General features: G+C 42.5%; 1 protein-coding gene across 1 annotated transcript in view; it reads right to left on the minus strand.

Annotated features, from left to right (window-relative positions):
* Positions 1 to 1,920: 1,920 nt before the first annotated feature.
* atp6v1c1a (ATPase H+ transporting V1 subunit C1a) overlaps positions 1,921 to 13,957 on the minus strand; it is a 40,143-nt gene continuing 28,106 nt past the window's right edge. Inside the window, exons 9-13 of the mRNA XM_078397762.1 lie at positions 9,751 to 9,843; positions 9,570 to 9,663; positions 6,087 to 6,184; positions 4,607 to 4,733; positions 1,921 to 2,565 (exon numbers count right to left, since the gene is read on the minus strand). Coding sequence (XP_078253888.1) covers positions 2,470 to 2,565; positions 4,607 to 4,733; positions 6,087 to 6,184; positions 9,570 to 9,663; positions 9,751 to 9,843 — 508 coding nt within the window. The 3' untranslated portion in view covers positions 1,921 to 2,469. The remainder of the gene's footprint in view (positions 2,566 to 4,606; positions 4,734 to 6,086; positions 6,185 to 9,569; positions 9,664 to 9,750; positions 9,844 to 13,957) is intronic.

Genomic DNA, 13,957 nt, shown 5'->3' on the forward strand with positions numbered 1-13,957 from the left:
CTCTGTCTCACCTGAAAAGACTGTTGGGGTCCTTGGAAGGAGTTGAGGGGGGGGGAGGTACAAGGACAGGCGTTGCATCGCCTGCGGTTGCAGGGGGAACTATCTGGGGAGTGGGTGGTTTGGGTGGGAAGGGACGAGTTGATCAGGGATTCGCGGGGGGGGAACGGTCTCTGCGGAAAGCGGAAGAGATGTGGCTACTAGTGGGATTCCGTTGGAGGTTGCAAAAATGTCAGATGTGCTGAGGTGGCTAAAATGTGCTGTATGTGATGGCTGAAGGAGTGGAAGGTGAGGACAAGGGAAACTCTGTCCCTATTATGAATGGGGGGAGCAACGGCTCCAACGGGATCCCGACCAATTACTATTTAAAATTCCCATCTCCACCCCTTTCCTATCCTGTCGGAAGGGTCTCCACCCGATTCTTCACCTACTCTTTTCTTCCAAGTGATGCTGCCTAATTCTCATGTGGCTTGTCACGTGAATTGTCACGTGTGGCTGCGCCTAACGGCTGCGGCTCTCTGGCAGTCTGTCTGTACTTTTTCCTTTTTTTTTGTTTGTGTGTCGGTGTTGGGATGGTTTTTGTTTCTGTTTTTGGCTGTGTATGTGTGGGGGGGTGGGGTGGGGGAAACCTTTCTTTATTAGGTCTCTTCCCCGGGGCGCAGCTCGGCCGCGGGGCCTTCCATCGCCCGCGGGGCCTTCCATCGCCCGGCGTGGCTCGGCCGCTGGACTTAGCATCGCAGGCGCGGCTCGGCCGCGGGACCTAACAGTGCCCGGCGCAGCTCGGCCGCGGGGCCTTCCATCGCCTGGTACGGCCGCGGGACATCTCAGTGCTCGGTGCGGCTCGGCCGCGCGGCCTTCCATCTCCCGGCGCGGCTCGGACGCTGGACTTAACATCGCCGGCGTGGCTCGGCCGCGGGACTTGGCAGCGCCCGGTGCGGCTCAGCCGCGGGACGTTTCAGTGCCCGACGCAGCTCAGCCGCGGGACTTGGCAGCGCCCGGTGCGGCTCGGCCGCGGGGCCTTCCATCGCCCGGCGCGGCTCGGCCGCTGGACTTAACATCGCCGGTGCGGCTCGGCCACGGGACGTTTCAGTGCCCGGTGCGGCTCGGCCGCGGGGGCTGTGCGTGTCGGTCGCCTCGTTAGGGGTCGAGCTGCCTGTCCGTGGGGGGAAGAGAGTGGAAGTTTTGTTGCCTTCCATCACAGTGAGGGTGTGTTTGGACTCACTGTGATGGATGTTTGTCTTGGGGTCGTGTGTCCTGTGTACTTTTTTTTTGTTGTGTTTTCTGGCTGCTGTAATTTCGTTCGGTACTTGTACCGAATGACAATAAAGTTCTATACTAATCCGCTTACTCCAGCATTTTGTCTCTATCGTTGGAGCTGCATAGGATGCATTTCCCACAGGTATAGTCACCAGGGACACTGGAAGCTTCCCTGATCCTCCACATCCTTCAATCACGCAAAAAGGAAAAGCTGGAAAGACGTTACCTCAATCTTATCTTTTCACTGCTTAGCGTCTTCGCTGAAACGTGAGGTAAAGTCTAAACACTTACTACTCAAAACAGAGCCATTCGCACAATGGCCACTTCACTAGACCCCAAATCCATTTTATTAAATTCCAGGGGCGTGACTGACAGAAAAAGGCTGTTTAAATCTCCTGTGTCCTCCACTTTACAGCTCTGGAGTCATTTGTAAAGCAAGCAAGCCCTTAACGTAGAAACAAGAAAGTGCAGATGCTGGTTTACAAAACAAAAAAAACCTCTCCCCACAACTGCTTCCAGTATTTTAGTTTTTGTTTCAAAATTTTAGCATGTAATATTGCTTTTATGAAATGTTAACGTTTTAGCAAATCTGTAATGTCAACGATAAGTTATAACATTACTTGCTTTCAAAAAAAATTCTGACAAATGCTCAACACTGAAAATGTCTTGGTTACCATGGCTGTTACATTTATTCCATATTTTATAGGCATCATCAATCATGAATGTATACAGTGTTTGCACATTTGAGTCATGTTTAAAACATCACATATACTATTTCAATAAACACGATTTGTTACGACCAATGACTATTTAAAATTCTATGTATCAAACACAGGTAAAGAGGTGAAATGATACAAACTCTTTTGCACTATTAATATACAGCTGTAAACAAGGCAATATTGACCAGTGCAGCTTACTGCACAGCACTTCACAAATGATTTTTTTAAATTTTTAAATAATGTGTTTGGTTCATAAATATAGATCCAGATTATTGCAGCACATAATTCAATACCTGATTGGTAAAAAAGTACATCAATACGTTTTCAAAGGAAACAGCAGCAGACAGATTACAAAACTGGACCTAATTGCAGGAATGAGTAAGCAAACACCAGTTAACCCAAGCTTGAAGAAAAAGGGACATGTAAGTGTCTATCCAATACCACTGTAACCCACAATCTAATAGCCAAGGTGACTGGAGATGAACTGTACGAACATTTATTTGAATTCAAGCAGATTGCAATCAATTTTATAATACACATATGGGTAGTACTCCTGCTGGCTTAGACTGAGACCTGGTATGTCCATTGCAGCCTGAAAAAAAAATCAAAGTAACTTAGTATTGGATTTACATTATACTAGATTTACAATATTTCTAAAAACACCTCAATTTCAGATGATGCAGCAGGTTCCAAAATTTGGCTACCATTATCAAAATATTAACTCTCCATTAGTGCAATGCAGTTCTGCTTAATTGCAGCAAATATTAATCAGATACAACCTTGCATTTTAATAATTAAATACATTTGTGCAAAAAGGTAAATTAAATTTCCATATTACAATGTTTACTTTTCCTGACAAACAGAACTTGTGTAAGAGAAAATCTCTCACCTGATGAAATTTTATGCGCAACGTACAATTGTTGCATAGGACGATTGATATACATTTATATGTTATCGCACGACAATTGTGGAGCGATGACAGTGCAGGTACAGAAGGAGGAAGGGAATGAGAGAGAATAGAAAGGAGAATTGAGGCAAGTGGACAAAAGAGTGGGGAGGGAAAAATCATTGAGGTTTTTGCTTTGCATTTTTGGTCCAGAAAGCTGTGAACCAACAATAAGCAGATTGCACAGAATGTCCGGCGCCCTGAAGGAGGCGGCAATGGATTCTGTTGAGGGTTTCTTAGCAGATTATCAAAGTCATCTAACACTACACCAGAACTCTCAAACAAGTACCAAAACCTTGTTTGCATCATGTTGAGAAGAATCCTCCCTATCAGGAAGTAGGACTTAACGGGTCCTTTTCAGAATGGCAGGCAGTGGCGAGTGGAATGCCGCAAGTCTCGGTGCTGGGGCCGCAACTAGTTACAATATATATAAATGATATTTGGATGATGAAATTAGAAGTAACACTAGCAAGATTGCAGATGACACAAAGCTGGGTGGCAGTGTGAACTGCGAAGAGGATGTTAGGAGGTTGCAGGGTGACGGACAGGTTGAGTGAGTGGGCACATGCATGGTAGATGGTTTCATCTGCACGCTTGCTTTCAATGACTGGTGCACCATAACACCCAGGTCACGTTGCATCTCCCCTTTTCCTAATTGGCCACCATTCAGGTAATACTCTGCTTTCCTGTTCTTGCCGCCAAAGTGGATAACCTCACATTTATCCACATTATATTGCATCAGCCATGCATTTGCCCACTCACCTAACCTATCCAAGTCACGTTGCAGCCTCCTAGCATCCTCCTCACAGCTAACACTGCCACCCAGCTTCGTGTCATCCGCAAACTTAGAGATGTTGCATTCAATTCCCTCGTCCAAATCATTAATATATATTGTAAATAACTAGGGTCCCAGCACTGAGCCTTGCGGTACCCCACTAGTCACTGCCTGCCATTCCGAAAAGGACCCGTTTATTCCTACTCTTTGCTTCCTGTCCGCCAACCAATTCTCTATCCACCTCAACACTGAACCCCCAATACCGTGTGCTTTAAGTTTGTACACCAATCTCCTATGTGGGACCTTGTCGAAGGCCTTCTGAAAGTCCAGATATAACACATTGACTGGTTCTCGCTTATCCACTCTACTAGTTACATCCTCGAAAAATTCTATAAGATTCGTCAGACATGATTTGCCTTTCATAAATCCATGCTGACTTTGTCCGATGATTTCACCACTTTCCAAATGTGATGCTATCACATCTTTAATAACTGACTCTAGCATTTTCCCCAAGTCTTAGGAGTAAGTGTTAAGGGATGCAACTACCACAAAAGGCCTGCAGATTAAGGCCACAGTGTAGGTTCCTCCTGCCAGTGGACACTCCGGAGCTGGGCGCTGTGTAATACTCTCTCAAACACATCACTAACAGAATATTTGGAAATGATAATGACATGTGATGCCTGGTACAGTAAATGAAGGCATCCCTTGTAACATTTGTACAACTAATTTTATGAAAAAACTTTGCTGCAAATCATATAACTGTTATTGAGTGGCGTGTCATAAGTGCTTAATAAAATTACACTCAATATTTACTTCAGAGATCTGCAGTTCATTCTTTTTAAAGTGTGAAAGAGCTTATAATAGATTAACAACTACTGGAAGATGATCTAGTTTTATCATGCCGATACCTACATCAATGATGGCAGCTGCACTGCTGTCTAGGTGTTTGTATAAATCATTAAGAACTTCTCGAAGCTTCTTCATCATCTTCTTATTGGGTTGTAAAAGCATTGCCTGGAAGTTAACTGGCAAGCCATATCTGGATAGACCAGGCAAGATAAAAAAAGACAAAAAACAGTTATATTTCTTAGACTTCCACATGTGCAATGCTGTTCCAAACAATGAAATGTTTTAGAACGAATGCTCAACAAGAAGCTTCAGCCAACTAATTTTCATGAGGCTCTACATAGAATTATTTTTTAAAGAATTTAAAAAAGACAAAAAGAAAGCAGAATGGAAAAGATGCAATACCAACAATTAGTTTCTGCTGAATAATCACTAATTACAACATACAAATCATTCATATAACAGTACCCTTTGGCATATAACATGCCCTTTGGCATATTATATCTATGTCAAACATGATGCCAAGTTAAATTCATCTCCACTGCCTGCACCTGATCCACACCCCTCCATTTCCTGCATTTTCATGCGCCATCTAAAAGCCTCTGAAATGCCATAATTGTGTTCAAGAGAGATTTTTAAGAAAGATTGTAATTCAAGAGAGAGTTAGATTTAGCTCTTAGGGCTAACGGAATCAAGGGATATGGGGAGAAAGCAGGAATGAGGCACTGATTCTGGATGCAGCCATGATCATATTGAATGGCGGTGCTGGCTCAAAGGGCCGAATGGCCTACTCCTGCACCGATTTTCTATGTCTTCCTCCACCACCACCCATAGCAGCATGTTCAAGGCACCTCTACGCTTCCCGTTTAAAACTTTGCACCTCTCACTTTAGTTATGCCCTCTCATCCTTGACATTTCCACCCTGGAATAAAGTTCCGAGTCTACTCTATCTCTGCCTCTCATTTTTTTAACATATTTTTTATCAGCTCTCTCCTCAACCTCCAATGTTCTAGAGAAAACAATTTAAGTTTGGCCAACCTATCCTTATATTTAATACTCTCCAATAGTTCAAACTGGTACAAATGGATCATGGCATCAACTCGAATCATAGAGTCATACATTGTGGAAACAAGCCCTTCAGCCCAACATATCCATCTACACTAGCCCCTCTTGCCTGCGTTTGGCCCCTATCCCTCTAAAACCATCCTGTCCATGTACCAGTCTAATTGCTGCTTAGTGGAAGATCAAATATCATCAATTGTAACTGATCATGCTTTTCCTGTTAACAATTTGGTTCAACTTATTAGGATTTCAATACAGTTGTACTTCTTCCTGGAGAAGTGACTGACTTAAGTGTGATCAGTCAAGTTTGAATCCTTAAGTGGTTTCTGATCAATAGCAAAACATCCAATCTCAAACATTGTATCTTAATGTAAGAATAGAATTTTGATTCAATGAATATAAATTAAAAGAAAAATATCTGTGAAGTAAAATTTAGGGAAATGTATAATAGTACAGTGTAAAATTTCAAATTAGTAATAGGTACCTTAGAACAGATTCTACAAATACCCGTAAAGCTTTCACATGGATCCATGCAATAAAAGCCTCGCTGAAGTTAACTTTCAGCCATCGCACCAAGGGACCCTATAAACAAATAGAACACATTAATCACAGCAGTCCATTGCAATAGTTTCTATATATACAGCTTTTGTATCTTCACCTTTTTCCATAACATCACTTGTTTAGCCTCAAACTATAACTATTTATAAAATACTTCATGTAATTTTCAGATCCACAAGACAAGTTCTCGTATAAATTTATTATTGCTAAATATGAAGCAAACCTTAATTTTAACTCCATTCCTGTACTACATTTACAGATATCGGACAAAAATTAAAAATGTTCATTCTTTTTCCCATTTTTAACCTTCTAGAGGGCCATACCTTAAAAGATTATTTGCAACAGTAATTTTTACATGAATGGTTAAAACTTCGACACAATCATATAGATATAGCATGGTGTCAAGTATTTGATGAAACTCATTCAGATTTCCATACAGTGAATTTCTAGAAACAGTTTATTTGACGAAACAGAATTTCTAGCTATGGAACTGATAACTTCACATACGATGTCAAATAATATCAGAACCTGCTTCTGATCCCAAATGAATCAGGTACCACCCATCGTATTTTGCATTCTGCCTTAGCATTCATGAACTTGCAGCAAAGTCCTCTGTTCAAGTCTAAACCTACCTAATATTTACACTCAAATTAAACATTTTCCACTCAAATTAAACATTTATTTTTCTCAACTCACCATGAGTGACATCACAGGAAATCAACAAGTACCCTAGACTGCAATGTTAATTTATTTGGTAATATTGGCTGCCAAATATATTTGGTAATATTAACCCCAAAAAATAAATTACTTAAAACCATTCCGCAAAGTTTATTTACCAAAACAGAATTCTTGGATATCTGATCAGTGTGCCTCTTTGCCCACTACATTTCTGTTTCATACATCTAATTTTGCAATTTCTGTTAGATTCCTAATATCATTTAATTTTCTTCAGGTATAAACAAATGGTGAAATAAATCTGCGAGTCAAATTGGAAAATACAAAATAAAGTTTGATACAATGACATTCAATTTTAATCATTTAATTCATCTTGCTTTTATTAACATGGGATGTTTATGCTTAATATTGCTTTACTTTGTTTTGATTATTAATGTTTAATATTGTAATATTCTAATGAGCTAAAATGGAATGCATCATCGCAAAAGCACATAAACAAATTCAAGAGAACTATGCTGGTTGATTTTTATCAAGCACCTTAGCAAACTGCACTTTACAATAGACAAACTTATATTGATTTTCTCTTAAGTTTAATTCAAGGATTTCACTGGCCATTTTGCAAGCCTATATCAGATGCACATGAAGAATTACATATCGTGGTTATAGCGCTCATTTCTCTTTAGGAAATAAATATTCCTTTTTTGAAACAACATTACAAAGAACAACTGAATATCAACCAATCATATAACAGGCCATTTATTCCCAAAAACAGCTTTGTTATGCTAACAGGAAAGGATAACAAAACAATATAAACATGGACAGCTGATTTCAGTTGGTACAAATTTGGCTGCAAAGAATGGCAGGTGTAAAAGAATCTATCATTCATATAGAAAATGTGCATAAAATTAAATTCTCAGGGCTTTCAGAAACCGTTCTTTATATTAATAGGGCAAGTCTCAAATCTTATGGGTGAATAGGAATAAGGGATAATTCCTGGGTTGGTGACTTGTCAACTGCTACAGTTTACAACATATATTAGTAACCCCATGTTATCGTGGGGGGGGGATTGCAGTTTGTTTTGGAATTTTTCCATAACGCAAAGCCACATCATCTGCATGTCAAGAAATGCAAGTTGAAAACAAAATAAATTTGTGCTTTTTCCCCCCACAAATCCTGTAAGAGCAAATTTTATTTGATAGCTCGCATTTTTTGGGTAGTGATCTGTGAATTCTGTAAGAGCAAATCTTTTTAACCTGAACATCTACCACATAGAGATCAAAGATACAAGAATAATTAAGGGGAAGAAGGTTCACGTATGTAGCCATATTTGCAGATGATACAAAGGTAATTGGAAAGGGAAGGCGAGCAAGAATCAAGCAGCTTACAGAGAAATCTTGATAGATTAGGTGAGTGAACAAACAGTTAGCAAATGGAGTATAATATGGGGGAAAACGTGTTTACTTTGGTAGGATGAACAGTTTTTGTCCCCTTATTTTAGAAAACATATATTATCACTGGAGGCAATTCAGCAAAGTTTTACAATATATTCCTGGATATGTAGGGAATGACTTAAGAGGATGTACAAACAGGTTGGACTTGTGATCATTGGAGATTAGAAGAATAAGAGCTTATCTAATTGAAACATGTAATATTCCTAAAAGGCTTGACAGGGTAAATGGTGGGGGGAATTACTGCCCTCATGAGTCACCCTAAGAAAAAAGAGCAGAGTCTCAAAATAAAAGATACTCATTTAAGACCCAAAAGAGAAATTTTTTTTCTCTCAAAGGGTTGCAAGTCTTCAAAATTTATTGGCCTAGAAAGCTGGAACGGGTCTATCCTCAAATATATTCAAAGATGAGAGAGATAAACTTTTAATTAGCAAGAGAATCAAGAGCAACAAAATATGCTCCCAAAATCGCACCCAACCCAGGCGACTATTTGCGTGCTAGCCACAGAAGCAGATCTACAATCACATATTACAATTGTCACTCTTAAATCTCTATTCACTGTAAATGGCTAGATTATAATCATGTATTGTCTTTTCGCTGACTAGATAGCACGCAACAAAAGTTTTACACTGTACCTCGGTACACGTCATAATAAACTAAAGAATCAAGGGTTATGGGGAAAGGGTGGGAAAGTGAACATTAGGAAAGCTGGCTAACTCATGCTCTCATTGAATGGGCAGAGCAGGCTCAAGGGATCAAATGTCTTGTTCCTGTTCCTATTGCTTATGATTAATATTTTTGCCAGATTACCAATGCACTTAAGCAATTTGTTAAGTTAAGTTCCTGATTATTTTAAATATCCCATTGATTAATTGACATTATATAAAATATTGAATTTCCTGGTAAAAATAAATTAATATACTGAACAATATACAAACATGAAAATGTCAAGAAAGGACCAACAAGTACAGAGATATCCACAAAATGACCAAAGGTTTTTTTATATTGTTTGTTCAAATGTGTTCTAATTTTTCTTTTGGTTAAAAAAATCATTAAAAACAATGTACAAATGGAATTAAGCCATCTTGAAGGATAGCAATCCCCCCCAAAACCAGGAAAAATGCATGCTGTTAAAAAGATCTCAGAACTTCCCAGCTAATACCATTTTCACTAATGTTGGAAGTAGTGAACGAGCATAGCAGAGACTGCACACTCTAGGGGCATGCTGCATTAAAGGAAATGACTTATTAGGCTGTATGTTTATTGGCAACAACTTCAGTACATACAAATTGTTTCTTTTTGTCAGTTGAAAGTCGAGTCATCTCTTCTTTATCTGCTTTCAGCTCCTCCTCATTATACTGGAAATCCCGAACTATAAACCTGAAGAGAAGGGAAGAGAAAACTGATTGTAACCATTTGTAAAAAAAATACAGCTCTTACAGAAATTATTTGACAAGAAATTCTTACTTATTCTCCCTGGCCTTCAGTCGAAAGTCATCAACTGCCTTCCTGAACAATGTCACACTATACAAGCCAGTATCATTATCTTCACTTATCAACCTTGAAGAGGGGTAAAATAAAAATAATTAATAAAATATGTTTACCTAAGATCATTTGCCAGATTTTGCTTGTATTTGCCAGAGTGGTCATGTTCAGATACAAAGGGCTTATTTTCCTCCTTGATACACCCGCCCAGTTCAGTCCTTAGCAAATGCAGGATCTTACCATCACAATGGAGAAGTCCGGCTCTCAAAACCTCTTGACAGTCCGCAAAGCCCCATCAGCTTTGTCAACTGTCAGGGTAGCAATTTTTAATGTTTCTGTATATCCGACAGTAAAACACGAAAAGCTAAAAACAGCCAACAAAACAATTCTAAAAATGTAGCTCATCCTAAAACTTTCTATCCCACATCTCTACAATCCGTATTGAGATTGATGGTGCTGATAGTGATGATTTATTAGAGCACATTATCACAAAAATACGATGGGTAATCTTGTGAATCTTCTCACCATGGGGAATCCAGAGCAGTCCGGAACTTTCACACAAGAGTCATAGAGTGATACAGTGTGGAAACAGGCTCTTCGGCCCAACGCCCACATCGGCCAACATGTCCCAGCTACTCGTCCCACCTGCCTGCATTTGGTCCATATCCCTGCAAACTGTCTGTTTCTTAAATGTTGAGAAAGTCCCAGCCTCAACTACCTCCTCTGTCAGCTTGTTCCATAGACACACCCCCCTTTGTGTGAAAAAGTTACCACTCAGATTCCTATTAAATCTTTTCCCCTTCACCTTGAACCTATGTCCTCTGGTCCTCGATTCCCCTACTCTAGGCAAGAGATTCTGTGCATCTACCTGATTTATTCCTCTCATGATTTTGTACACTATAAGATCACCCCTTATCCTCCTGCTCTCCAAGGAATAGAGACCCAGCCTACTCAACCTCTTCCTATATCACAGACCCTCTAGTCCTAGCAACATCCTCATAAATCTTTTCTGAGCTTGAAAATATCTTTCCTATAACATGGTGTCCAGAACTGAATACAAAACTCTAAATGCGGTCTAACCAACGTCTTATATAACTGCAACATGACCTCCCAAAATTTGTTATCCATTATGATATGATATGATAAACTTTATTCATCTTCGGAAGAAACATGGTTTGCCAACAGTCACAACACATGGTACACAAAAACCTTAAATTAAAACAGTTGGCTGGCTGCCATGTGCACAGTGCCTTCACTGGAACAAATGAACAAACAAACACAGACTTATCCCCTGGGCAGATGAATCTAAAACTAAAGTGCCCCCGTCCCCCGTCCCCCTTTGTTCTCCCACTGTCCCCCCACGCCGGGTCCTCCGTTGTTCTTCACGGTGGTCCCCCCACACTGGGTCCCCATTCTCTTCCCCTCCCCCCCTCACGCTCCACTGCCGCCGATGCTCCGTTGCCACAGAGGCCCCAACACTGCCGAGATTCCTTCAGCCCAGACAGGCCTCGCCGCCTAGCTTCTCCACAGTTCCCTGTCGTCGGCACAGTGGTTGTTCGACGGGCCCAGCCTACTCCCGCCGCGCACGCGCGGCTCTCCGGTACACTAATGTTGTCACACTTTTTAAGAGCTAATGTTGTCACACTTTTTAAGAAAGGAGGGAGAGAGAAAACGGGAAATTAGTTAGTTTGACATCAGTGGTGGGGAAGATGCTGGAGTCAATTATAAAAGACGAAATTGCGGAGCATTTGGATAGTAGTAACAGGATTGTTCCGAGTCAGCATGGATTTACGAAGGGGAATCATGCTTGACTAATCTTCTGGAATTCTTTGAGGATGTAACTAGGAAAATTGACAGGGGAGAGCCGGTGGATGTGGTGTACCTTGACTTTCAGAAAGCCTTTGACAAGGTTCCACATAGGAGATTAGTGGGCAAAATTAGAGCACATGGTATTGGAGGTAGGGTACTGACATGGATAGAAAATTGGTTGACAGACAGAAAGCAAAGAGTGGGGATAAATGGGTCCCTTTCAGAATGGCAGGTAGTAACTAGTGGGGTACCGCAAGGCTCGGTGCTGGGACCGCAGCTATTTACAATATACATTAATGACTTGGATGAAGGGATTAAAAGTACCATTAGCAAATTTGCAGATGATACAAAGCTGGGTGGTAGTGTGAACTGTGAGGAAGATGCTATGAGGTTGCAGGGTGACTTGGACAGGTTGTGTGAGTGGGCTGATGCATGCCAGATGCAGTTTAATGTGGATAAGTGTGAGGTTATCCACTGGTGGTAAGAATAGGAAGGCAGAGTATTATCTGAATGGTGTCAAGTTAGGAACAGGGGACGTACAACGAGATCTGGGTGTCCTAGTGCATCAGTCACTGAAAGGAAGCATGCAGGTACAGCAGGCAGTGAAGAAAGCCAATGGAATGTTGGCCTTCATAACAAGAGGACTTGAGTATAGGAGCAAAGAGGTCCTTCTGCAGTTGTACAGGGCCCTAGTGAGACCGCTCCTGGAGTACTGTGTGCAGTTTTGGTCTCCAAATTTGAGGAAGGATATTCTTGCTATTGAGGGCGTGCATCGTAGGTTTACTAGGTTAATTCTCTGAATGCATTCAAGAGAGAGCTAGATAGAGTGTGGCGGCGCCTAACGGTTGCGGCTCGCTGGCAGTCTGTTTGTCTTTTTTCCCTTTTTGTTTGTGTGTTGGTGTTGGGGTGGTTTTGTATGTGTGGGGGGTGTGGGGTGGGGGTGTGGGTGGGGGTGGCGTGGGGGAAACCTTTCTTTTTTTAGGTCTCTTCCTCGGGGCGAGGCTCGGCCGCGGGGCCTTCCATCGCCCAGCGTGGCTCGGCCGCGGGACTTAACAGCGCCCAGGCGCGGCTTGTCAGCGGGACTTAACAGTGCCCGGTGCGGCTCGGCCGTGGGGCCTTCCATCGCCTGGCGCGGCTCGGCCGCGGGACTTAACATCGCCTGCGCGACTCGGCCGCAGGACTTAACAGCGCCCGATGCGGCTCGGCCGCGGGGCCTTCCATCGCCCGGCGCGGCTCGGCCGCGGGACTTAACAGCGTCCGGTGCGGCTCGGCCGCGGGACTTAACAGCGTCCGGTGCGGCTCGGCCGCGGGACTTAACATCGCCGGTGCGGCTCGGCCGCGGGGCCTTCCATCGCGTACGGCTCGGCCGCGGGGCCTTCAATCGCCCGGTACGGCCGCAGGATGTTTCAGCGCTCGGTGCGGCTCGGTCGCGGGGACTTCCATCCCCTTGCGGGGGCTGTGCGGGTCGGTCGCCTCGGTAGGGGTCGAGCTGTCTGTCCGTGGGCATGGGGGAAGAGAGAGGAAGTTTTGTTGCCTTCCATCACAGTGAGGGGGTGTTTGGAGTCACTGTGATGGATGTTTGTGTTGGGGTTGTGTGTCTTGTGTTTTTTTTTTGTGTGTTCTGTGACTGCTGGAAATGTAATTTCGTTCGGTATCTCGGTATCGAATGACAATAAAGCTCTGTATTCTGTATTGTATTAAGGATAGCGGCGTCAGGGGGTATGGGAAGAAGGCAGGAACGGGGTACTGATTGAGAATGATCAGCCATGATCACATTGAATTGCGGTGCTGGCTCGAAGGGCCGAATGGCCTCCTCCTGCACCTATTGTCTATTGTCACTCCCGCTGTGCATGGCTCCCCGGGACATGTCTTCCTGGGTGTACGTTGATGCTGAACGTAATCATGTGCATAGGGCTCTTTCCAGGTTCATTTAGGGTCTATTAAGTACATTCCATATAGTACATATATTTTAAATGTAATGAATTCTTTTGAACAGATGTTAAAAACCAGAGAAGCTTAGTCTATGCAGCATGTCTGACCAGTACACTATTTTAAAAAGACACAAGGTGTTTGAGTAACTCAGCAGAGAAGGCAGAATCTCTGGAGAACATAGATAGGTGACATTTCAGATCGGGACCCTTCTTCAGACTGATTGTGGTGGGAGGGGGAGAAAGCTGGAAGAAGAGGGGGAAGGACAAAGCCTGGTGGGTGAGAGGGGTTGATCAGCAGATGATTGGGCAACCACCAAAGATGAAAAGACATAAAATGTGGGATAAGGAAAGAGAAGGTGTCAATTGTGAAGCCTGAGTGAAGAATATAGGTAGAAGGTAAAAGGGGCATTGTTTGCAGGTTAGTTATCTAAAATTGGATAATTCAATGT

The sequence above is a fragment of the Rhinoraja longicauda genome, chromosome 4 (assembly GCF_053455715.1).
Source record: "Rhinoraja longicauda isolate Sanriku21f chromosome 4, sRhiLon1.1, whole genome shotgun sequence".
NCBI classification, from domain to species: Eukaryota; Metazoa; Chordata; class Chondrichthyes; order Rajiformes; family Arhynchobatidae; genus Rhinoraja; species Rhinoraja longicauda.